This window comes from Pyxicephalus adspersus, chromosome 2 (assembly GCF_032062135.1).
Source record: "Pyxicephalus adspersus chromosome 2, UCB_Pads_2.0, whole genome shotgun sequence".
In the NCBI taxonomy this organism is placed as follows: domain Eukaryota; kingdom Metazoa; phylum Chordata; class Amphibia; order Anura; family Pyxicephalidae; genus Pyxicephalus; species Pyxicephalus adspersus.
The window spans coordinates 113,139,411-113,166,851 of NC_092859.1; the positions used below are offsets into that span (position 1 = coordinate 113,139,411).

At 36.7% G+C, this 27,441-nt stretch overlaps 1 protein-coding gene across 11 annotated transcripts in view; it reads right to left on the bottom strand.

Annotated features, from left to right (window-relative positions):
• Positions 1–1,015: 1,015 nt before the first annotated feature.
• AHCYL2 (adenosylhomocysteinase like 2) overlaps positions 1,016–27,441 on the bottom strand; it is a 50,275-nt gene continuing 23,849 nt past the window's right edge. For 2 of the 11 annotated variants that reach the window (XM_072401887.1, XM_072401894.1), the window contains exons 2-17: positions 21,559–21,667; positions 19,134–19,262; positions 17,903–18,003; positions 16,308–16,410; positions 15,611–15,705; positions 13,746–13,852; positions 12,573–12,689; positions 9,805–9,868; positions 9,002–9,090; positions 8,798–8,868; positions 7,732–7,826; positions 6,923–7,021; positions 6,281–6,349; positions 5,777–5,855; positions 5,563–5,683; positions 1,016–4,466 (exon numbers count right to left, since the gene is read on the bottom strand). In XM_072401887.1, coding sequence (XP_072257988.1) covers positions 4,460–4,466; positions 5,563–5,683; positions 5,777–5,855; positions 6,281–6,349; positions 6,923–7,021; positions 7,732–7,826; positions 8,798–8,868; positions 9,002–9,090; positions 9,805–9,868; positions 12,573–12,689; positions 13,746–13,852; positions 15,611–15,705; positions 16,308–16,410; positions 17,903–18,003; positions 19,134–19,262; positions 21,559–21,667 — 1,455 coding nt within the window. In that variant the 3' untranslated portion in view covers positions 1,016–4,459. Of the gene's footprint in view, positions 4,467–5,562; positions 5,684–5,776; positions 5,856–6,280; positions 6,350–6,922; positions 7,022–7,731; positions 7,827–8,797; positions 8,869–9,001; positions 9,091–9,804; positions 9,869–12,572; positions 12,690–13,745; positions 13,853–15,610; positions 15,706–16,307; positions 16,411–17,902; positions 18,004–19,133; positions 19,278–21,558; positions 21,671–22,824; positions 22,950–27,441 lie in introns of those variants that run through there. The other 9 variants (XM_072401886.1, XM_072401893.1, XM_072401885.1 and 6 more) reach the window with 6 other exon arrangements.

Consider the following 27,441-nt stretch of genomic DNA (forward strand, 5'->3'; position numbering starts at 1 on the left):
TCCAAGATCTGCCCTAAAACCAGCTGATCCAAACATTCTACATGAGCCACTTGTTGATAGAAAGAATATTAAATTCCTGCCTCTGCACATGAAACTGGGTCTGATGAAGCAGTTTGTTAAAGCTTTGCCAACTGAAGGAGACTGTTTCACGTACCTCATCGAAAAAATCACTACAAAATGCTTGGTTGCAATATGAGCATCAAGGTGCATTTTCTGCATAGCCATCTTTCTAACTTCCCAGAAAACCTTGGTGCAGTCAGTGATGAGCAAGGTGAATGATTCCACCAAGATTTGAAGGTCATGGAAGGACAGTATTAGGGTAGATGTACATATGATGCCTGACTATTGTTGGAGCATCCGGCGGGATTGTCTTAACACTGAACACTTAACCGCTTACCCGAAAAAGTTTCAAATGTTTTAGTGTAAGCAAAATGTCAGAGTAACAACAAATCCTTTGTATGAACAAAATAAATTTAAATAAAAACCGCACATTTAAGTTATTTCATTATTTTTTCAGTGTATGTAAAATTTGTATGTTTTTTGACAAAAATTTGAGGGTACCCTGTGTCGAAAAAATTGGATGTGATAGCAAAAAACTGGGGTCATACCTGGATTCACCAGCCAAAAATAAGTAAAAAACGTGTAAGAACTAAATCAAAAAATGCGTTTCCCGGTGTTATTATTATTATAATAATAATAATAATAATAATAATAATAATAATAAATGTCTGACGAGTCGATATCTTCTGCAACAAACAGGTTGTAGGGTCAGATTTAGACCAAAGGAATAAAACTTGATCATTGACCTGGTTTGGCCTTGGGATTACGGTTTGTCCCAATTTATATAAAAAGACAACGTGGCCCATTATATAAAGTGCAAAGAAAACCGATCTGGTGGGATAAATAAGAAATAACAGCACTTGTTGCAGAAGGTGCATGGAATAAGCATAAAATGCTATTCTATATCCAGTCAATTTGCCCATAGTTTCACATGAACAATACACTTGACAACAAGTTAATTTGATAGCATTTTATTCATGTTTCAGATTACAGATTTCTTATTGCTGATCTAATACAATCACTCATACGTTTAAAAATGTAAAAGACTCTTGGAGACTGCTGTTCTGCACTGCAGTATGAAAGTGCAGTGTTCAGGTCAATACATACATACTATCCAACACCTCAGCTTCTGGAGATAAAGTCTACAGTGGGTTGTGCATGCAGGCTTGACCAGCAGCATTGGCTGTATACTAGCAGTGAGCAATGGGTTCATTTTTTACTTTAAATTTAGTTTGCTGGTATCTTATATCCAGCTAGTCTGGAGGAATCTCATGCATTCTTAACTATGCAGAGAAATGTAAATTACTGAAACAAGACACTGCTTATTAAGAAAAGCTGGAGCTGTTAACAGACTGCACGTTGCCTGTGTTTTTTTGTTTTTTATGAAAACCTGAGGATGTTCCATAGATTTATAAATATGGGTTAAATCAACCAGCTTTTGTGCTCATTAAAAAGGGCATTGCAAGGGAAATATGTAAAAACCCGGAAACCTATAGCCAGCCAAAAAACAAATCTGACAAAAGGTTACTGCATTTAACACATTTCTCCTTGCATTGCTGAAAAAACATGGCAGTGAAAAGGCTTACATTGGACTAAAACAATATTATACTTGAGTTGTGACTTTTAGATTTAATGGTAATTCCTTGCTAACAAATCTAAAGAGTTGCCAATAAGTGCCTATTGTAGCCACATATTACAAAACTTAGAGAAATTCATCAAAGATCAGACCTAATTGTTTGACTTGCTAGTACTTAGCCCACTTTTGGCAGGATGTACCATTTACCTACTATTTTTTAATGTGGTGACATCTACATGTATATTGATTTAGTCCAGCAGCTTACTCCACCGTCAGTGTTGAGTACAAGAACTGCAGCTTACAGAACAGTGATAGGAGGGACTACATGACAGATTTTATACTCTGCCATCGAATATACTTGTGGAAATCAACTGTAAACCACATTGATTTCAAGTTGATTGCCAACAGGATGTAAAATCACTTATCAGGATGATAATAAAAGTACCCAACAAAGTTTAGCCAATGATGTGTTTCAGAAATTCAGATTTACTCAGACCACAACAATGTGGTACAAGCACAAGACACAAAACAAGTGCCATGTTTTCTCAGCTTGACTAGAAATGTCAAATTCAGAGAGTCTTCTTAGCATGTTAAAAATTGCACACTTTTCACAAGTATGTGTGTGTGTGTGCTCGTGTAGGACCGATATATACAGCTTTGTTGTGTATGTTTGTGTATACACACATACAGAGGCAATATTCTCCTCTGCGCAGCACAAGATCACAACACAGTCCAAGATTCAGTGGTTACTTAGCAGCAGAAGAAGAATACCGCAATGTGCAGTAAAATGAAACGCTTGTTAGATCTGTATACACCTAGAACCAAAATTGAGTAATTTAGAAAACAGAAACTATTTAGCCAAGAAAGATGAAGATCAAATGCATGTATATGAATTTGGTGACTGAAAATCAAAGCTTAAAATTTAAATCACCTAAGTTCAGGGAAGCTTAGTCTAAATGAAGAGAAACAGCTGTAAAAGAAAGCCATCTACTGAGTCTTGAACTGGTGGCTTCTGGAGAAGGTATTTGGGATTCACAGCTTTATTAGGGAATGTAGAGAGTCTATTTGTTGGACCAGTGGACTGTGGGGGTACAGGAAGAAAAAAAAAAACTATGGACTCAAACAAGCATCGGTTTCTAGAAACACTTCAAAACTTCTCATTAGGGAATACAGAGCCAAATACAGATTTTGTATTAGTACACGGTTATTGACATATGCTATCAAGGGTCAATATACAGAGTAACCCAGTGACGCTTCTGTACTGGCTTAGTATGCACTTACATATTACATGTTCGTGCATATAACAACATGAGCTGGCAGACAAAAGACAGTAGTGAACAGTACAACAAAGCATTCTACAATAAAATTAGAATAGCCATGGCACAGTAACAAGAAGCTTTGCCCATGGAAACACTGGAGTCCTTTTTTCCTTTAACAGAGAAATCATAAAGGGTGAATGAAGAAAACACCTGTGTGCATGAGCCCAAACAACTCTGATTTAATGCACAAAATCAGTGGGATGTAAACCACTTTCTAATACTAATTACCAAAAGCTTGAGATTAAACACTGCGTGATGTATACAGAAGTAGCTGGAAAAGTTGGCGTGGATGCAGCTTTAGATACTAGTACCAAAATACACTGGTGCTCCGCTTTCCTTCCACTTAAAAGCAACAAGTAGTTTTTACTCATGTTGACTTACTTTTAGTCTAATACAATCATTCAGGCAACAATGAATTTAATAGGCTTGCTCTGCTGTAGAGTTTACGTACCATACTAAACAGTGAATCAATGAGAGGGAGGGGGGAAAAAAGCCAATATGTGTCCTTTACTTCCTATAATAAATGTTTCTAAGTGGTGACATCTACCTCCGTGCCTTTGGAACTTCAGAGTCTATAAACAATGCCTTGCTGAGCCCTACCTTAGAGCAGCTTTGTCTGACAGCAAATAACAAGAAATATTTATACAGTATCAATTTCTTAGCGGTTTGTGTGAAAGTATTACTAAACTAATAAGTAATAGCAACATTGCACTTGAGACATGCTTTAGTTTATAGAATAGCATGGCTGACTTACAGCACCTCTCATTGACTCCTCTTTAGTAATGCAATTCAAGCCTATAAACATTGCAGGAAAAGACCAGCAGTTAGGTTAGGGTGTGTAAATAATTACAGGTTGGGGAGGGGGGGGGGGGGGTTGTATGTGCAAATCAACTTTAATCCCATTTCCATAGATGGCTGCTAGCAGCTATCACAGTTTAGTGAATGACCATTTAGTGTCATATTGTTTTGTTACTACAGCAGCTTAATATTTGACACAAGGGGTAAAACAAAAACTATCACTATTGAAACCACAATAAAATAGATTTAAGTCACTTTTACATGTTTCATTAAGACATCCACACTTTGCATCCTTCAGGTAAATCAATATTAAAAGAGAAATAAAATGCAAGTTAATGCAAAATAAATTCATTTTTAAATTCAAATTTCATGCTAGTTAACTTGTTCCCCTTCCCACGTGCTGCTGGGATAAGCAGTGTTAAGAGATTGCTATAAGCCTGAAAGTACATCATGACTGGGGGAACTGCTACAGTCTTACAGGCACAGCTCCCCAAATAACCCAGCAACCTGTGGACTAGCACAGGCAGCAAGTAAAGTCTATTCTAGGCGGCTTTTCTGTAATAAATAACATGTTAACTAATATGGCAGAGAATCCAGTTCTTGAGGCAAGAGCTGGCTATACAGTGGCTGTGAAAGGCTTCATTTTTGTTTTATTCCAGATTTCCCCATTTTCCAACAGCAACCTGATTGCAGGATCCAGATGAACTCAATACCTAAAAAGGAAAAAAAAAGTGCACTTTTAATGGAATCTTGTTTAGGGAATCTAGGCTTTTTGAATGAAGTACAGTGCTCAACCAATTTTTTTTAAGCTGGGTGGGAAGAAATTGTAGGTGAGTGGTGGCTCCTGTATTGGGACCATCAGTAACCACCCAAAAAACAGCTGGATGCTTGCTGAAAAGTGCTGGGTGGTGTGCCTGGCTAAAAGGGGCTGTGGAGAACACTGCAGTACTTTCTGGTGTAATTTTTAAGAATGGATTATTTTCCAGTGCTTGCAGCTACAGAGATCATTTGGGGGTTTCTTTTAAAGTTGGCTTCATGAGTGGATCAGAAGAAACATTAACATGTGGTTTTTATATTATCAGTTGATTACCTTACAACCACAGGGACAATCAGGCCTTTAACCATTAAACAAAATCTAAAACTAATGTAGCGACTTTACCAATAAAAAAAATGACATTTTTGAAATTCCCCCTCCCCCCCTAAGCAAGCTTAGTTGTCACTGCTTTAACCCCCCTAGCGGTATGTATGACTTGGGATGGATTTTACCTGTAAAAAGGGATAGTCCCAAGTCACACTCGGGGTAGCTTTTAACTAAAAAAAACCCCCACTTAACTTGCTCCGTTGTCATCCCTCGGCGTCCTGCTGGTCCCCACAGGTCCTGGGGACACGTCCTTCCTCCTCGATCTCGAGCCGGCGAATGCAGTGACGATCTCCAGGGTTTCCCAGTGACGTCAGTGCATGCGTCAGTGCGGGCAGGCGGATCGGCGGGAAATTCAAATAATTTTGTATTGGATTCAATATAAAAAAAGCTGTATTGAGTCCAAAACAAGGAAATATATATATATATATATATTTCATGCTACTGTACACTTACATTACATGTGTAAATTTTTTTGTATTTTTCTTTTACCAGATTTTTCTGTTTTGTTACTTAAAATGTATTATTAAATGTATTAAATATCAGTGAGTTATGCCTAAAAATTATAGCCTACAATAAAAAATACATTTCCTTGCAAAAAAAATTGTACCGCTTTTTGTATGGAAATTTGCACAGAATTAGACCGCTAGGGAGGCGAAGAGTGTACGTACCTGTAGTAATTTGGTTTAAAAGGTCCATTCTTGTTCAGACCCAGGTACTTGGCCTGCTCATCTGACAGCTCAGTAAGGTGGGCATCAAAAGTAGGAAGATGAAGGCTGGCAACATACTCATCTACAGGACAGGAACCAACACATTAGGAAATTGGACATTAAATGATATTTCAAATATCAAACTGAATATAAAACATTTTTTAAGGACACTCACCCATCTTCTTAGGCAACAGGTAGACATCCTGTTTATAGCGACCCTCGGGGGCATTGTAGAGTTCAATCAGAGCCAGTGCCTGAGAATTTAGAGAAATTTATTTTCTGTGCCTCTAACAGAACCAACACAATTTATACCACTTTAAATAGCCATTTATATCAGGCACTACTCCAAATGAGGAAAAACACAAGAAAAATATTACAAAAAAATGAGGTACACAATATAGATGCAAAGAAGAATATATTTTAATTATTGCATTGGAGCATAATAATAAAATAATTGTAAAAACATGCCCACACTGAAAATAAAGAAATAAAGAAAAAGGTGACCAGCAGCAGAGAGAAAGATCTGCATATATTAAATTCCCTTGAGCCACGTCACTACTATGGCATTTTCTTTATACAAACTGTGACATGAGAAATGTTAGACATACAAATCTGAGAATGTGTTCATAAGTTTTCATGTAATCAAATCAAACATGCAGAATTACAAAAAGATTCATACCTGTGTGGTTGCAGTAATTGACAGTACAAATGTTGGGACAGTAGAACAGCTCAGGTTGAGGAGACGCCCCTGTTACAGAATTTAAGAAAACACAATGAGATTGACTACACATTACCATGCTAGTCTGGTACAATAAAATGTATTTGGTAGTCTTTTTCACAAACATACAGTCTAGTTACACAGAAACAAGAGAAGTCTAGGTAATGCAAGATAGTGCAAGATAATACTATACATTCAAGTTAATAAATGTATATATAAACAAATATGGGGAAGGGGTGTTTCTGCAGAGCAGACCACAAGTGTTCACCTGACAGCTGCACCCTGGGAATCTCCATGCAGGAGTGCTCCTGATACAGAGTCCTACCCTGTGTACCCCGAGCGTCAAATAACCTCAGAAATCAGTAATTACTACATCTCTTTAGGTCTTTTTACCAGAAATGTTGACCACTGGCTTTATTATTACCAAATTTACCAGAAAGCAATATCAACCATTCAAGTTTAAGTGGAGTTAGGATCTGAATACAAATGTAGCTAATAATGTTGATCAAGTGATCATTTGGCACATGGGCAAAACTGCAGGAGATCTATGCCTATACACATTCATTTTTTTTTTTTTCAAGGGGATATTTAATGAAAGCTTACCTCTGCCAAAAGAACAATCCTTTTGCCATCAGGCCAAATAACATGGTCAACCTGAGATCTAACACGCTCCCATGTCAGCTCAGGAGTGCGCAGACTTGCCTGGAGGAAGAAAGAAAACAAAAACATTCCTTTAAAAAAAACACTAGACACTACACTATGGAACATTTAAAACAACAAGGAAAAAAAAGAGAACAAAGTTCAGGTCATTGCTGCTTGGCATCTGTTTAAGCTGCTTCTGGGGTCAAATCAGAATACATGGAGGAATGCATTTGACATGCAACTCAACATTTTAACACTGGGGTTTAACACTGCCATCTTCATTAGCCAGGTCAGAATGCAAATTTCATCTATGTGCAATAGCACAAAATCATGCCATTACTGACAACCAGGTAAAAAATCTTACAAAGAAGAGAATTATTTGTCTCTTCGGTCATATGGGGAAAAAAAGCCTGAATGTCAGTGATTTTTGTGAAGAGAGTTTTATTCTCCTTAAGAAGTTTTAATACCTGCAGTAATCAATTTTTGTTACACTTCTAGCCTGTAGAACTACTGAAGACCAATCTCTCATTCTTGTAACGTGCATTAGGGGGGCAAGACCAGTGAAAAGCCATCTCACAAAGTATAGCAAACACATCACTGTGTCCAGTTCCCTTTCCTATAAAATGCATTGCGTTTAAGGTAAAAGGTCAATAAGAATACATTCTAATGCCATCTACTCCAAATATGGAGCTATCGCCAAATAATTGTGTGGTGTTTAAAGCACATACATGGAATGTGATTCTCCAATACATGATGCAAGTCCTACTTACCACATCTATTTCAGTATTGGAATGTCCCATGTTGCAGACAATACAGCCATTCTTCATACGATCTAGGTGTTCCCTGGTCACCACATTCTTGTTACCTGAACATGTTACATTATTATATGAACATAGTGTCAGATGTTAACTACTAAAAAAAACAGTAACAGCCCTATAGAGAACATACTTGCTAAAAGACTACCAACATATGATATGGTGTGAAAAACCCCAGTGAGTGATGGGCCCATACAACCACACAAAGGAGCAGTGGCTTTTCAAGACAATGGACACTAGTAGTAAGACAATAATATGAAATTGTATTTAAGTAAATAACTTTTTGTACAACTGACACTGGGCTGGCACGTTTTCTTTAATCAAAGTATAAATATTTGCTTCCACAGTTGGACATAAACATACAAAGTCTGTGTAAGGCTGGCTATTAGTTAACTAAACGCGTAATCTGTTTTACAGTTTGAAAGTAACATTGCAGAAGAACAGAGGGGAACCCCTACAAGCAGATGTTGTACACAGGAACCTGCTTGGGGCTTAATGTGCAACATACCCCTGGCCTATACCTTCAGTTGTCCTTAACCCAAAAGTTTTACATTTCTTGGGGTTAACAAAGATGTCTGGGTTACACTGTATATATATATATATATATATATATATATATATATACATACACACTAAGGTATTAAAATTCTAAAAATATCCACTCCAAATATATATTTTTTAAATATATATTACAAGTAAGTAGTACTAATAACTTTTTTACAGATGGTTTTATTTAGTCAGCTTCCAGCCTGCCCCTTCTTCCCAACACCAACAAAATAGACATCATAAGGCAGTCCAAAAAACAAATGGCACTATGCCCAACACAACATACAGATTCATTCTATTTGGACACTGAGATACCAATGATTTAAACCTCAGGAAAGATACACTGCAGGGGGAAAAATGGGAGAGCTAGAAATCTTCAAACAGATATGTTATGTTACACCTTAAAGTGCAGCCAAGATTCAAATTTAAATGGCTTAACAGATTAATATTCAGTAAACAGCTATGGGTACATTACCTGTGCAGGTAATGACAATATCCACTTGTCTGATGACCTCATTCAACTTCACAAGCCTGAAACCATCCATACTAGGAAATAAATAATAAAACACAAAAGGTTAGAACAGCTGTATCTAAGCTACAGTATAAACTTCATATCTATTTGAGCTTTTTATAATGTCTCCTAAAACAAGGACATGTTGGCTAAATACATACTACTTACCAGGCTTGAAGAGCACAGATTGGATCAATTTCTGTCACATAGACAATGGAGCCCATGGCCTTAAGGGCTGCACAACATCCCTTACCCACCTAGAAGACAAAATACATATCAGATAACCAAAATATCAAATAAGTGATATTAACATATTGCATAACATTTTATACTGGCATGTGTGCTCAGCTCATACTTAAAAACTGGTTTAACCCCCCTAGCAGTATTCCCCGAGTGTGACTCGGGGTGGATTTTACTTGCAAAAAGCCCAAGTCACACTTGGGGTCGCCAAAAACAAAAAAAAACCCACTTACCTTGTTCCTTTGGCGTCCTGCTCGTCCCTGCAGGTCCTCGGGACACGTCTTCTTCAATCCTCAGCCGGGCAACTGCAGAGATGTTCCCTGGTGTTCCCTGGTGACGTTGGTGCGGGTAGGAGTCGCGATGGGAAATTCAAATTATTTTGTATTAGATTCAATACAAAATAACTGTATTGAATCCAATACAAAGAAATCTTTATAATATATATATATATATATATATATATATATGCTACTATACAGTTATATTACAGGTTTTAGTATTTTATGCACCCTTGTTTTAACTTTTTTTTATTTAAAATTTATTATTAAACTTATTAAATATTGGACATATTTCGATGAGTTATGCCTAAGCATTACAGACCTACAATGTAAAATAAATGCAAAAAAAATTTAACACTTTTTTTGCAAAAAAAAAAAAAAAAAAAAAAAAAAGACAGAACCGGAAAGCCAGGGTTAATAAAACAGTTTAAACTTCAAGTGACAAACACTTACCTCACCGTATCCACACACCACAACTTGCTTCCCTCCAAACATCATGTCGGTTGTCCGTTTAAGACTAAGAAAGAAAATTACACAATATATATTTTCCCTTGTATTCATTATACATATCCATGATCATTAATCAAAAAATGGTTTCTAAACCTAAAAACAAAAACAATGTAAAAACAGAATAAAATGAAAACCGAAGCCAAAATTACATAATGTTTCAGCTTCACTGTCCTTATGTAATTGATGTCAACTGCCTTAGGTTTTAATAACTAGATATAATTTAGACATAACCTATTCCACCATCATTTTAAAATTACATTTTGTTAGGGAAGTCATTACTATTCTTATTTGTATCTTCACCTACCTTACACCTACCCTGCAAAGAAAATAAAATGCAAAGAAAAGACTGTAAAGAACAAAAAGACATGTTCTGTGTTTTTGCAAGACATGTGGAGATCCAAAACACCATTCTATTGCTTCTTATTGTTTACAGTCTTTGTAGAGCCAAGTGAAGATTGCAGTAGTCTTGGCAGGAAATTAGGCCTTTTATGGCCTCCAGTGTTCCTCGGACATATGGAACTGTGGGGTAGCAGAAGTATTCACTGCACACAGGGAACACAGACCCACTTTTGGGAGAAAACAAGCTTTTTTTGACCAAGATGTGGCTAGTTAAAGAAAACCTACCGTAACACCTTGCACACCTTTTGTTTTGATGCATAGGCTTGTATTTAGTTGATTTAAGGTGAAAGTTCAGTTAGGCCTTAAAAGAACCAATATCTGGTGCCCTAAAACCTTAACTTGCACCAGAATGAACACTCAACAATTAAAGGACACCAAAGTTTAATAGGCGTGTTGAAAGTTATGAAATCCTGGAATTATTCAAATAAAAAGTACTAATTAAAATATAGTATGGAGTATATCCGCACATTCAATCCCCTTCTATTTTGGGTGGAAATCATGTGAGACAGACAGACACACACACAGACACACACACAGACACACATCCCTTGCCCTAAACCCTAACCCCTTTAAAACCAATACATTGAGCCCTTCAAAACTAAATGTGCCCTAAAACTAAATACTCAGCACTTCAACACTTAACATGTATTCCAAGTCCATACCATGAAAGCTGAATACCCCAAGTCTTTATTATAAACCCAAATGCTCAACACTGACTTCAAATTTCCAACTAATGCCAAATGTTGTTCACGCAGGACCTATTGTGGTTACATGTGGACCTCCAGAAGGAAAATGTTTCAATTTTGAAATACATGCTTAGCAAATGCCAAAAGACATATATATATATATAGAAATCAGTTTAGCAAAAACTATACTTTTACAAGAGATGATACAACCCTAAAAAACCCAAGCATGAATAATATGGTAATACAATGTTCAGTTTATAGGTGTAATGATAGTAGTATGTCTATGATTTCACTTTTGCTTTAATGTATAATTTTTTCCACATTTACACTCTGCAATGTCTATATAAAGGGCCAGTAAAAGGACCTAACATAAACCCCTTTTAAGAGAGCTTATTAGGGTCATCTTGGTGGTGGTCCTTAATGAAAAGATATATAGATGATAGGTTTTTAACAAAGATCTTTGTGCAGGAAATACACAATGATTAGGTTACTATGCCATCAGCCAAAGTATTTTTTAATGCCTGTTACTCATTAATCTAGCTGGAGCGATAATTACTTCGCAATATGATAAGTGAACACAGAACAAACAAAATGCAGCTTATCTTCCTGCCATTTTTCCATTTGTCCACAGTGTCAATGACGACAGACTGCAAAGAGGAAATCTTACATAACCGTAAAGCAGGCTGTTATTTTATTCCATTCACATGCCAGCAGAAGATGGTGCTAGCTAGGCGGCTTAAAATGGACACACGTTAATGTCAATTTAAGAGATAGGTATATAAGGAATTCCAGCTTACACAAGCAGCCTGCACAAGAAATAGCTCAGTTACTATTTGCAGACATTCTAATCCCAGTGTATTTTAGTTAGGATTAAAGGACATCACTACCAGTCCTGGAAATACAAAAAACGTACATGGCTGGTAGGAATGTAGCTATATAGGAATAGGTATAGTCATCTAAATTATATACACACTGGTATGCATAAAAAGAAAAATTACCATTTAGTTGTGTATATAGTGTTTTGAAGATCTGCGTAGGATTTACATTAAGATCTATAATCCTCCAGGGTTGGTAAACTAAGCATGCAGTACTTTGTGATTAGGCGATAGGCACAGAAAATATAACCTTGCAGATGGTATGTTATTTAATTGAAGAAGCCCATGCTAAGAGCCCAGTAGATAGCGATGTTTTCAGTTTATTTCTCCGCTTTTAAGATAATTTAGGTAAAGTAGACCAAAACGTATAAGGGGGGCCTAATGCTGAAAGCAGGGTTAACTATTCTAAAATATTAGAAACATTACACTACACAGAAAAAGTATACCTACTTTATATTCTTTGGTATTGTTTTGAAAGAAGTTTGATCTAGCTAAGAGAGCTAGCTAATTTTAAATGTAGATGTACAGAGTTGTATGCAGCGCACTTTGACACACAAACTCCTATATACACCAGTATTGTTTTGTGCACTGAGCACATGACAGGCACTGGCTTTACTAAGAACTATATTTTTCCTGTGAAGATGTGCAGTCTGTAACTGCAATTGTACAAAACATAAAAGGAGATATGGCTGCGTTTTGCAAAGCATTACTTTTGCACTTTAATATGCTGTTAAAATCTGGTATTTCTTACCCATCTAAGATAGACTCCCGACAGCAGTACAAATTGTCAAATTTCTGTTTGGTAACAGAGTCATTAACATTCATGGCAGGAACACAGAGCTTTCCGGCTTTCGACAACTGGTACAAGCTGTAAAATAAACTTGTGTGAGCACAATAATCTAATTCAAATCACATTTTTCAGGTGCAGACGAGATTACTGCTGAGTGAAACACCAAAGTTTGCAACCAGGGTTTACCATGTGTCCTAATATTTAAGGTAAAGAAAATTACATTACATAATTTTGACAAGAAACATATCAAAAATGCACAGTTAGAGAATACATATATATTGTGGTGGTCACTCCCCTGTTGGAGAAGTGTTGCTTTAGTGGCCATAACCCGGTGGCAGAGATATTGTAGTCACTACCTATCAAAGGAACGATAAGTCCCTCACTCTATAGTTGTATATGGATCAGCTACTACCTGGCTGTAGGAATATTGATGTGTTTGTCAAATCATTCCTGTAGTTGGGGTCAATCCTTGAATAGTGTGGTGGTCACTTATCTGTTGCTTACACATGTGGGGCCAATGGTTTCTACTTATTAGAGAAAAATTACAGCAGACTAAGTTGGCAGAAAGTAATAAGTCTTCAGCTTACTTATATAATGGTTCAGCTTAAATGCAGTTATATTATCCAACATGAAACAATGAGGAAACTGCTCAGTGCATGAAGTGAGCAGGCATAACGGTAGCCAATTAAGGGAACAAACTAGATTTCAATGGTTTTTCAATTAAGTTTAGACTGGATCACTAAAATCTCAAACTTACAATGTTACCAGCATTGTTTAAAGGTTAATAACTGGTGCTCCAACCATTAAATAACTTGCTCATGCATTTTCTGTTACAGAATGACAACTGTCTCCCATTTGTTCTTTGGCATTGTCTAGAATAAGGATGCATGTAACAGGGTGACTACAAGCATTCACACGAACACACACTGTGCAGACATGGTATATTGTAGCCAATAGGAGAGCGGTCCCACCATGTCAAAACTGACTTGAGTGCATGTATACAAGAAATGGCCGAAACGGGCTGAATGAACAGCACTGAGATAGGAGTAGACAATACAGTGACACAGACATATATCCAATAGGTGAATATAGACAGAAATAAGACCTTTGTGAAAACATAAGGCTTCTACATACCGATGCACACCAGTTACACTTTCTTCCACAATGCCCTTAATCTTTTTAAACATGTTTGGATACTTCTTATATATCCAGTGTGTTAGATCCCCACCATCATCCAGTATCTGCAAAAAACAGACAAATACTATTTTAAAACACTTTAAAGAACACAAATTGCAACATCTAAAAACCTATACAGACTATCTAGCAGTGGATATCTTAACTGTGTATTAAACATGTGAAACTTTGTCAGATAGTAAGGAATATTGGGACTTTAATGGTGCAATAGCGGTAGCATGGGTCCTGGGCACATCCTTACTTGTCTACGATGAATGTTCTGCGACTACTGTTACATTCCCTAGAATAAATATTAAAATTCTGACAGAAAATGGAACACCCAATATTAGCTGTGACTTGTAATCATCAATGTGTATGGGGAGGCACTGTAGCACAGAAAATACAAACAATTGGTACATTAAGTAACATTTGACTAGAATAAACTGCAAATTCATTAAAAAACTTACATAGGGTTAGAAAAAAGCACCAATTTCTTAATATTTTGTTAAATGTGAGTCTCTTTTTTAAGTTACACATAAATTATTTCATTTTTAAGAGCTGAATGAGTTAATTTAGTCATTAAAATGCTACAACACATCTCCCAGCTCTGAAAGTTCCGTTTGCTGTCTAAAGTATCCAGGCAACACTGTGCTAGTTCTATTTGGCAGGCCCCTGGTCCTTCATACTGCCCAACAATATCCTGCAGGTCAATGCAGGAATACAACTTCTTTCCTTCTGGCCATTGTGGGCTGTTCAGGATGATCGATGTTCTGTTTAAAAACCCAGAGTAATCAAAATGCAATGCTGAATGGGATAAATCACTAGTAAAGTGTTAAAAGAAGACCACCACCAATATCTAGGCATGTAAAAAAAAAAAACCCTCAACATTTCCCAGGGATGCTGAGCTTTCAGGACACAAAATACTAAATAACTTACCGCAAAAAAAATTAGGAGGTCAGCACGTAAAAAGTAAATCAATACAAGCTGGAATAATGTTCAACTACAATAAACAATTAAAACCATGCAACAAATTTTTTTTTAAATTTACAACAATGCCAAATTTTACAAGACTGCCAGCTACACAGAGAGCCATAAGAAACCTAACCAAGGTACAAATGTAATGTAATGTGTAAACATCTCCTAATTTCAGAATACAAATGTCAAACAAGGATCTGCTAATACCACCTGGCAAACAAACACAAAATCCAAAACCTGTTTTTACTCATCTAAAGGTGCAGTCACATGATGCTACAGCAAAAAGCTTTTTACTTTTCCGAGTTTACTGAGCAGACGGCTTCCCCCAGCTGTTCATGTCAGAGCCCGTGTAATGTGGACACTTCAATTGTCTATCAGGGTGCAGTGGCCTTTCTAAATGTTGTCTGGGGTCCAGCAGCAAATATATAACAGCAAGAAGGGATGGGGTACCCATCTAGTGCTGCAGTCAGCAGTACCTTACACCTAACAAGGGGCACTGTCACTTGAGCTGGACAGCAGAATTCATTGTGTAAATATTCCTTCACAAGGTAAAGAAAAGTAGAGGTTCTGACAAGAGAATTTCAAGTGCAGCACATCAAATATGAACGTGTTTATTCAGCCTTTTAAAAACTGGAAACAGAAGTGTCCAGTGTTCCCAGTGCAGTTAAGCCAGTTCAATACACAGAATTCTCCATTTATCACATTTATAACAGGACTTTAATGCAACACTCCTTTGAATCTAAAAGCTGTACTTTATATACTCTTTCACTGAATGAAAATACCAAAAAACAAACAAAAAAGTTTTCCTGTGTGAATGATTTTAAATAGCTTTCTCATGTACTTAGTCTTACCATGTTGGGCTGCCAGCCTTCCACATTTACACAACGATCAATACACCACCAGAAATCATCCTCAGATTCTCCCTTCCAAGAGAACACTGGAAATCCTGGTAATAGAAGCAATATTAATTATAATAAAATGTGGTTATATATTAGCATAGTGAGAATTCAGACATTCAGAGGGTAATTGGCAGCACCTAGCTCAATTTCATCTGGGGTAGGGATTGAATGACCTAGGAAAGGTCACAGGTAAATGTTGTGCTGCTGAATTGCTGCACTTTGTTTGGGATCCAGGCCTGGAAGCATTGGAACAAATGGGTAGGCTAAACACTCCATTCCTTTACAATGGACAGAAATGAACGGTGGCTAGGAAGGCTAATAATAAAAGAAGGGAGCCTGAAGGTACAGGCTTACTATCATCAGAGCTTTTTAAGCCCATGTGTTTGGGTCTGGGTTACTTAACACACCTAATACTTATTAAATTATAGTAACTGATGAACTGTGTGTCATTGTGCCTGTAACAACCCCAGCAAACACCACTTATTCTACCACCTACCCTTCTCAAAATAGAAGCTCTCATGTTGTCAGGAAGAAGGGACAATTAACATGTTATTATTGTGTTCTTTATTATTGCTGGTTTACAGAAAAGTAGAAGCTCCAAAAGATTTTATAGACCGTGTAGTGTCCTGCCCTGAACTCCATCACTTACCACTCTCAGCCAAAGCAGCAGCCACTTCGTTAAGAGTAGAGTAGATATTACAGGCAGCCCATCTACACTGAGCTCCCAGTGCCCCCAACGTCTCAATTAGAACCTGGAGAGAAGCATAGGTTTTAGAGATATTTCCATATCATTCAAGAAGTTTAAAAATGTCACTGACTGATATAAGAAAAAAAACAAGGTTGACTAGCAGTGGTACATAACACAACTTCTTAAAAAACCACAACACAACTTCTTAAAAAACCAAACAAAGAAGTCCCCATGTGCAACAAAATTTTGGACAAAAGTTTGTGAAATATAAAAAGTTCTATGATCTCACTACACTTTTCTGAACAAATTTTCCAAACATTATTAGACATGCCAGTATATATACATTTATATAGTATCTGTTACTTTCAAGTAATTATCATATGATATTTACAAAGCCAAACATACCTCAAAAATAATAGTCATAAAAAAGTACACCCTCTTTCAATTGCAAAGTTTTACATATATCAGGACATAAAAAAATCATCTGGTCTGTGGCAGGTCTTAAAATTAGGTAAATACAACCATAGATAAACACAACAACATATTACACCATGCCATTATTTAAAGAATAATCTTACACAACTTACCTACATACCTATACAAGTTTGCCAAGAGTTTTAAATATTTATAAAATGTATCTTGAACTAAGCTATGTGGCCCAAAAATGCTTATAAATGTCCTATTCATTTCAGTGGAGGCATTTGGAGTATTTAAAGGCCTTTTCAAACATTTTGCGTATGCTGCAGGCTGCGTTTACAGCCCATTTTAAAAATGCCCCACAAAGACTTTAATGTGAACTGGACCTTTGGAAAGAAATGGAGTTTCAAGTCTAACGTCTAAATGCATAAGCGTTGTGTGAAAAATACACCCTTACCACATTCATAGAAATTAGAAATTAGGTAAGTAGTAAGCCAGGTGCTGCTAATCAAATGCACTTGATTAACAAATTGGCAAAAGTGACCACCTCAAAGAACTACATCTCAGACCCTAAAGCACATTAAATGTTAAAGTTCAATAAAGTCAAATTAGGAAAAAAATGAATGAATACAGTTTGTTTGGAAAGGTTGGCAGGAGAAAGCCAACTCAAAAACACATGACTGTATGGCGAAGGTTAGCAAATCAAAAACTTTCTGAAACCATGCCATTTGTACAGAAGGGACCAGACTGAAGATGTTTAGCCATAATGCACAGCACCATGCTTGAAAAAAGTAAACACAGCATATCAGCACAAATGCCTTATATCAACTGTCAGGAACAGCGGTGGAAGACTGACTATTTGTGCTTGTGTTGCAGCCACAGGACCTGGCCACCTTGGAGTCATTGAGTTGACCACACATTCCTTTGTATATTAATGTTTTCTGGAGTCAATGTGAGGCTATCTGTGCAACAGGTAAAGCTTGCCTGAACAGCAAACCTACAACAGAATGACTGAAAAACAAAAGAATCAAGCATGCTTCAGAATCAAGTTGCTTCAGAAAATGCCCATCTACAATACCCTGTAGCATTCAATTCAAATGTCACACGTAAATTTTAAAAAAAAATACTACATTGCTTACCGCAGTCTGTGCAGTTATGTGAGTACAACCAACAATCTTGGCTCCTGCCAGTGGTTTTTCTCCTTGTGCTCTCTTGCGTAAAGCCATCAGTGCAGGCATCTCTGACAAAGCAAAACGTTTCATTACAAGAGCGAGTGGGAAATGGACAAATAAAAAATACAGTGAACAGAATCTTAGGATCAATTGCTCCTTAGGTGACCACTCATAGAATTAGAACCCTAATATAACTGGCCTGACTTGTACCGAAACTCAAACCTGTGATAAAATCTGGATGAGCTTGTATAAACCAGACACACAATGATCTATGCGGTACTAGCGGTGTGACAGTAAAATTCGACATTTAGGCATTTGTCGGGATTGTAGATTTAGAAAACTATGTGTTTGGGGTATTTTTCAATTTCACTCCACAATTCTTTAATTTTTAATACTGTTTTTGGTGACATTGCATAATGGAATTTTGCAAGTAAATCAAAACTGAATGTGTGCTCTGTAGAGTAAAAGATTTCTCAAATATCCGAGTCATGCTGACTTAGTTTAGGTGTTAGTGTTCAGAAAACCAACATATATCTTTGAGGCCACATTCACATCTATACAAGTGCATTTTAATGCAAATTTGTGCTATATTCAGTACATTCCCATTATGTTTAATGGAACACAGCACATCACATATACATGGACAAAACAAACTACCCTACTAAAACAAAAAAAAAGATCAGGTATTTTTTTTTTTTTGCTCATGGACACATGTTAAGGGCCAAATTAAATCTAATGGACATGATCAATGCAGCTTGCTCCAATCTGCTAATAACCTGTATACAATTTTTTAAAAAATATCCACACTTGTGGTAGGTTAGACAAAACAATGGGACTTAACAGAAGCCTTAAATATCAAATAACTGACATTGCGTGTATGTATGCAGTCTTCTACAACTATTTATAGAATAGGACTGTAATAAGAAACCTCTTCACAAAGTTTGCTTCTTAGTTCTAAAAGAAAGCTGCAGAGCTCATACTTTGTAGAAACATATACTGCTGTTTATAATGAACAACCTGTACACAAAAGCAACACTAGTTTCAACACATCAAACTGATTTTATATCCACATCAACATTACAAGCACATAGGAAATACGAGCCATCAAAGGAGCCGTTGGGTTTCTGAAGATGTAAAACCTGAAAACAGTGGAAACAGTCAAAACCTCATGTTAACATTCTAATTAGATCATCATTACCCTGCTCTGCAATCTCGATCTCCCGCCGCCCAAATTCCGCCTGCTTGATGTTCTTTACGCAGAAGTCGCTGCTGCCCTTGGAGTTCTTCTGCTGCTTGTCCCGCGGTGAAGTCTCATCGTCTGAGCTGTCTGTGTAGGAAGCAGCTAGTGAAAGAGGATATAATCAGCAAAGGCAAAACAATATTTTGCCTCTAATGAAGCATGTTCAGAAGCTTCTGAACATAATGCCAATTTTCAACATTTGTTAAAAACATGTAAAATGTTAAAATTAAGTTAGTTATGCTGGTGGAAAGCATACAATATGGAAATCAATACTCACAAGTTTGTTTTTCATTCCAGTTAAGATGTTGTGGCAAGAAAAACAAATACATATTTTATACTGGTTAAAGGAAAGCCTTATATTTAAAGAAGAAATTTGATTGTTTAGAAATTATAAAAGACTAGTGGTTGGCAAGATCAGAACTGTGCCCTGGTACACTTATGTGCAGCTGAAGTGGTCTGCAACTTCTTTCACCAAACTTATAATAAATTCTGAGATTTACTAATGGAGGGCCGATCTAATAGCACATTATTTTTGAATGAATCTGAAATCTAATCTTTGGACTGGGTAACTCTTCTACAAGGTTTCTGCATGTATAAAACATCATTACCAGTTTGAAATAATGTAACATGTATGTACCTCCTCTATGTTGCAATGAAAATTATGGAAGGGAAGCTTAAAAACCAGTTTTCTTCACACAAAAAAAATGTGCGCCCATGTCACAAAGACATAGGAAAAAACGTACTACCTCATGAGATGTCTAGATTACATAAATTATCTAGATTACATAAATGTGGTAATGATTACATATGATAAATTCTATCTGACCCTCTACATCTAAGAATTAGAAACTACAACACTTGACCTCTAGGGGGCAACATTTACAAAAGCTATATTATTGTCACATGCTCCCGTCATACAGGTCTTGGGAAATCTCCCCAACAAATTTATACTAGGAATTCTAGACTTGGGTCTAGGTTTGTATCAGTAATATTCTAATATATGTAAGGCTAGCACTGTATTAAAACTGAAAAAGTTATTCCACAATGGTCAATCCAGCTTTGCTAAAATGACATATGTATATATTTATAGGGAAACACAAAAGCACAATGGCAATGGATACACACCACCACCTCTAACATGACAAGGATAAAGGTATGGGACAAAACACACGAATGATTGGAAGCACCTTGAAGCAGACCTTTGCAGAAATTATTATTGTTGCCGAGGATTAGATCGTGCAGAAATATTTCCCTGAAGGCCATTCCCCAGCAGGGCTCTGTCCAGCACAGCCTGACCTGCAAATCCCTGTGAGACAGGAGCCTGGCATTTTCTGGGCTAGAATCCCACGTTGACCTAAAGCCCTAGAAATCTGTGCTTAATAAAGGAATGACATTGACAGAATATCTGCATGAGAATGAAGAGAGAAAGCCCAGACTTGGAAAAGATCAGCTAGTTAAAACTGGATTTCGCTCAGAAAATAGGCAGATCTTGTGACTTGCATCAATGTTATAAACCCTCTCCCTCTAAATGTTATTTTTAATTAAAGGGCAGGTTTATATTTCTGGTTAAGTTCTATTTTCTTTTGTCAAAGAATAGAAGCCTATTGTGGGTTCACTAGTAACTGGATAAGCAAAGACAAACCGTGTACTTACTGCAGATGACCCCCAGACAAAGATCAAGTAAAGGACAAATATTATATATCTACCCATCTCCGTGCCCCATCAATGTAACCTGGCAAAACCGACACCTAATTAAGTGGGATTACAGTTTAAAACTGCTGGGAAGAGAACAGCAATATGTTTAATTGTTAAATAATCTGGCCATTTATAAGATGCAAGAAATGGTCATCCTATAAGTGATAAGACAGTACATAAATTTAGCAAACAATTTTGTAAGAATTATTATTTGGTTCATTAAAAAAACGGCTATCACCAGCATATAAAGTGGCTAAAAAAGTGGTAAAGTGGTACAATACTGTGTTCAAAGTGAAGTGGCCTAACTATAAAAATAAAATTTAAAATCATTTGATTGTGTGTAACAGCACCCTGGCTATATGGTATTATGAACATAATGAAAGATGTGTGCGTAGACTAAAACACAGAAGCCAAAAAGTTATAAAAAAAGGGGAAGAGTAGTTTGCACTATGGCCAATACATAACTTGCCGTTTATTGGTGACTTCCACAGTAAAAATTTTTATCCCAAGTTGTATATTCATCTAGTAAAGAGAATGGGGTTATAATTGCTGCGCAGAAAACCCACCACTTCAGTCTTACACTGGACAGCTCGAGACATTGAGCTTTTCCTCTAGTTTTTAGTATGCACTATCCTGAGAGTGAGAGAAAGTGGAATTCTAGTCCCACAGAGTATATGCCAGTACTTACCAGAGCTATAGCTATCTGTTGATGACTGGGATATGGAACGCGACAAGGAGCGGCGTCCTATCTTTGTGGGACGTTTGTTAAACTCCCGCTTCTGATCTGCAAACTGGATCTGCTGCGAAAAAAACAAAAAGAGACTAGAACCAACATTTTGATTGCAATCCACTTTATGTCATGAGGTTAAAAAATACATCTAAAGTGAATCTTTTACCACAACGCTAATCATCAAACACACTTGCAATAAGTCCCCTAAGTGTGCACCTATTAGATACGGGATACAGAGGTTTCCCAGGACCCTGGTAAAAGCCAAAACTCATATAGAGGGGTAGACATTTTACATTGTTAATTTTTATTGACGGGTCATTTTAGGGAAGTCAAAGTTATATATCAAGTAATACTAAGGCAACATATCCCCACAACATCCCCCCTTTTTTTTTTAGATGCTTTGACACTTGTCAATGTCACTCAGATCTTTGTATTTGCCCACTTTCTGATCACTTTTTGCTTAAAATCCCTTAGAAAACAATGCAGCTATCAACGTCAGTCACTTCAGTCATTGGTGTTAAGGTTTGGGCTGACCAGAGGGAAATGTTAGTTTGTTTTATGAAAATGACATACAAAATAAGGAAACCTAAAAAACAGTTTAGCAGCATCTCTGGCCAATTATATTTTCTGTTACAGAAGACATTGAGAAGATCTTAAAACTGACCACATCTTAAGAATGTAGTAATAAGCAGATTTGAACTTACAACAATCAGCAAGATATTACTTAAGTACAAAGGACAAGATTATCAGCATTAAATATTGTCATTGCCACAGGGTTTGTGTTACAGATAACAAGAATAAAGAAAATCAATAATAGTATTGATCCCCTTTCAGCAACACGATACGAATATAGCTCCTAGAGAGCATAGTTTTACAGGTTTATGGTCACAAGTCTCCAAGTCCATAAACCTGATTTTATAAGCAAGCATTTTTTTTTAAATTGAATTCTTTTATTAGTTTTCAAGCTTCGAACAAAGCACAAGAACATATTAAGCTTAAAACAGCTAATAAAAGTTTTTGAACAGCGTTATATAAATGGGCGACACTGAGCCTATACTTCATTATGATGAAAATTAAGCACACAGTTTGGAGGTCAAACTACTTAGGTGACAAAAAAGTTAACGTGCTAATAGGTGCATTTAGAAAGTGTTTAGCAGAATTCACCAACAATCACTTGGAAACCAGAAGACTATTCCTGTACTGTCAAGTCAGAAGAGCCCTCACCTGAGAATTTCCATCCATCTCTCCATTGACGTTGTATTTCTTTTTGTTATTCAGCGCACCGATAGACCACCAACTATCAGACATCTCTGGGTATGATCTTGGCACAGAGAAGTCAGGTTTTTTTATACCACCGTCCTGTCTGCTCTGGTTCTATCCTGCCAGGTATATATGTTTGGTAAAGGCAGACCTCCCACCCCTAAAGTTAATGAGACATTCCAGAATTCACGGTTATATTGCTTGGTTTAACAACCAATTACACTGACTCGGTGGCCTCTTAACTGAAGTGTGGTTCCTATAACAAGGCCCCAACATCAACAGCTTACCTTTTAGTTAGTAACCGTCTGTAATTACTGTGTTAATTAGGCTCATTTTTAGCATGTTAAGCCTCTAGCTAGTGAAAGATTTACACACGACCATCCACAACCTGTTCTAGTGTATGAGTACACTGATTAACCTATTACGATTTCAAATAAAAGGTCAAATAAATGAGAAACAAAACGACACATTTATTTGGCTGACTTGTTTATTTTATAATTAGCCTTGGAAGCTCAACTTTAATACAGGGACTAAGAGAAAGATTTATTGATAAATAAGTGTTATTGGCTTGGATAGTAGCAGAAAAAAATAAATAAAAAATCGGTTGCCAAAAAAATTATATTAACATACAAACATTTCCCCCTATAGACAGCTGAAGGGGGCTCAAAATCCGAAACTGGATACCCAATCTACAATATGAAAAAATGTCATCACTATGTATTATGATTACCCTTGCTCTGAACTGGATCACTGCCAAAGACATGACCCATGTTTGATTACTAGGGGTTACTTTGGGGTTTAGGGGTTAAGTATAGGATTTATGGGCCTAAGCTTGAGTAAAAGCACCTAGATGAGGCAAAAACAGTGAAACGCTAATTTTAATAGGTTTTAATGGGTGTCTAAAAAGCTAGGTTAGAAGTACAGGGTTAAAGGTTCGGTTATTAAAATGCTAGTTGCCTAGCTGTCATGCTTTGCTTCAATTTATTACGTCACCATTGTAAGAAAGAATGAGAAATCCTTAGTTGAGTTTTTTTTTTTTACTAGATTTCAGTATCTTCACTGAAGAACTGTTCATTGAAGCGGTTTTAACCCAAGTACCCAATCATGTGAACAGGAGACAGGACATGACTGGATTTGAAATTGGAATTGGAGTGAATCTACGTTCAACTACTTTAGTGCATCAGCAACACTGATTGGCCGACAGTGAGAATATTCAAATTGACTTCCTTCAGGTTTCTCTGGGGGAAATGTCTTCATGCCATTATCTATCCTAAAATAATTTGCAGGTGTCAGGGAAGCTCTACTATAATTATTCAGTGTGAAGAATGCCCCTATATTACAGACAGTTAAGATCCTTGGTTTTATGCAGCCAGCTGGAGCAAGTTGTATTTTTTCAGACTTGTGCAGACAGCATCTAATGGGAGGTCAGACAGTATGGAACTCCTAGCAGCTCTGCAAGGAACCCCATGCTTCCATGGAACCCAGGTTGAAAAAAAACTAGCTTAGACTTACACACTTATAACACGTAGCTACAAAGTCAAAAGAGAACACATCCACACATGCTGTAAAGGCTATTAAAAAAACATAACATTGGTAAAAGCTGTACTCAATGAATATATTTTCACCCCTTTATACCTCTATCAAAATACCTGCAAGTATGGAGGGAATGTAGAATAAAGACAGCCTTTTAGAAATATGGATTAGTATCTTAGCAACATTTCTGAGGGATATAATCTGTTCATTTTTCTGACAGGCTTTCTGATTACTTATAATAAATTAGAAGGTGAAAAACAATATGTAGCTTTAAGTAAAATTGAATTCCTATATTTTTTTTTAAAGGACTGGGTGGCAACAAGTTACATGAAATTGCTCATATATAAACTGATCTGTCTAAACTAATTAGGAAGTCTGACATATTGTATATTTTAAGGCTACAAAATAATGTGTGCACTATTGACAATGGACACCTAGGAGCAGAACATTACAGTTAATTGTACATGATATAATTGTGAAGACAAATGTGCACTCCCAACCCAGCTGTAACAGGAAGGTACTTTTCTTTTCCACTATTACTCTGCCTCTTTGCAGCAAGCCAGGTTAATAAAGACATGAAGTTTGGTGTGGAAGAAGTGGAGTGATCTGAACAGAGCCGTGACTAAACACTTGAAAATAATGCGAACCTCTCACTTTGACTTGGTCTTCTCATTCACATCAGCACCAGGAGCTTACAAAAGCTTTTTTTTGTGGCTGGAATTTCTCTCTGAACTGAATCAGCTATTAAATGTCATATAAAAAAATGTATGTAGACCCAAGTAGCAAAATATCTTGTATGCACATGCAAACAGCATAGCATCTACCGTGTTTCCCCGAAAATAAGACACGAAAAGTGCTAGGTCTTATTTTCGGGGTAGGTCTTATTTTCGGGGAAACACGGTATAACTAGGCCTATTGAGGAAGTGGGGCCAATAAGACACTGCACAGCACAGGATTATTAATTGGGCAGAAAGAATGATCATTCGCCTTTAAAATGCTTGCCATCACAGAATTGGTATTAAAAAAATGACACTTCTCAGCTAAGACCCCAAGTTCACAGGTGTAGAAGGCACAAAAATCAATATTCAGTTATAAAAGTTGGCAGCATAAGCTAGCCCTAACTATCACACTTCAGAAACCATTTACCTTTTTGACACAGAACTGAACATTTCTTACAAAGTTTGAAAATGAAGTGAACATCAAAACTGAATTATAAATTTGAACATCTTTGGGGACACCGTGCCGATTTGTCTTATGCTAGTCCTCACTTCAAAGTGACACAGCCTACCAGGGTATAGCAATTGCATGGGTTGATAGGACATATAAAGGTGGTGATATCATAGAGGAAAAGCAGTATCTTCTAATGTAATAAAGCCATGTAAGGGATGAGTGGGGGATATTTTAACAGCTAGTTCAAAGTAGCATTCTCTAGCCAATACTATAGGCTTCCTATGTGTTTTGGAAAGCTCATATTAGTTTAGTTTGTAACGCATTTAACATATTTACGCTGGTAGTGAATATGAACCTTTTTTGGAAGGTTCATTAGATGTTTAGAAACCATACCTACAAGCGTCCCACTGACACTAAAATATTGATGGCTTGTAGTGTCCATATCATTATAAAGCACAGCAAATATGTACTACGGTTCGCTTACATTTCAATGCTGGCCAAAACATTTTAAAATCCTAATAAATGTCGGCTGTAAAGGTCTTTGTGTGCAAACTAATAGTCCTCATTCTAAGAGTTCTAATACGTTCCCTTGCCTGCATGAAAGCGAGCAGTGAAAATATAAAGCATTCAACAAGTTTTTCATTCCACAGCATTTTTTTTTTTGCTTTGACGTGGCTAAGTGGTTACATATCCCTTAAATCAAAATATCATGCATCTAACTGAAGGGTGTTCTTTTCCTCCAATGCCTGACATTTCTAAATTATGCTACCGAGTTTGATCCATATAGCAAGCGGCCTAAAAAGTGTACAGGTGTACAGAGTGTGTTTGCATAAACTTGCCAGACATTCGGATGTTTGACTGAGGCAAGCTAATTCACAAGATAAGATTTCTTTAGAAAAGTGTAGTATATAGCTACACCCTGCTAAACCTATTAACCACAAAAGTAAGACGACAGCCCTGATTCTGATTGTTAAGAAGCAAAGCCGGTTTACAGCTTCCAACTACTATATTATTTATCCTTATTTATTCCCATGATGGCTTACAACAACAAATTTAACAACAAACGGTCCAGGATAGGGCAAATAAGTATCGTGATGGTACTCAACTCTGTTATTGTGGAAAGAGCATTAATATGGCTACAATCACCGTAATCTATGATGCCAATTGGCAGAGGAAGTACAAAATGACCAACTGGCTAGCTAATATATCTATTCACCTACAAAAAAGTACCAAAACTCTATGGACAAACCCATAATTAAAATATTAAAAAAAACTTATGCTGACAATGAAGGGTAGAAACCCTTCTTTAGCTGCTTCACTACATATATTATAGATATGGTAAAAAGTGTTACATTTGACCTGGTGTATGATTAACAACAAGCAAGTCAAAAACTACAAAACAAAGCTAACCTGCCTACTCACTTTAAAATACTAATTGATGACCACAAAAATATAGTGAAATCAGATTAAAATGCTGTGTACCTAGCCTAGGGTTTCAGCATAGAATCTGGGATGGCCATGAATTCATAGGAAATGCATACGATAAAGCCAGTCATTTATGCTGCACAACATTTGTAAGACGCTCTGAAATCTACAGACTGCAAACAGCAGCAGGACCTTAACAGCTGGCGTGGAGGATAAAAAAAAAAAATCTGCAAATTTGGGAAATATTGTGTAATCCTGTATTTTCTCTGCTTGTATGTTGATTTGCATAATCTGGCATATATCTGAAAACACACAGAACAGTATATATCTTCATGTTAGGTGAAAAGGGTTACACTGCTGGAAAATAAACTCGCCGTGTATAGCAAAGCCGGGAGAGGAGAGCTCAGCTCTGGAGGCAGTCACCTGTGGAACGCCACAGCCCAAGGTTAAGTA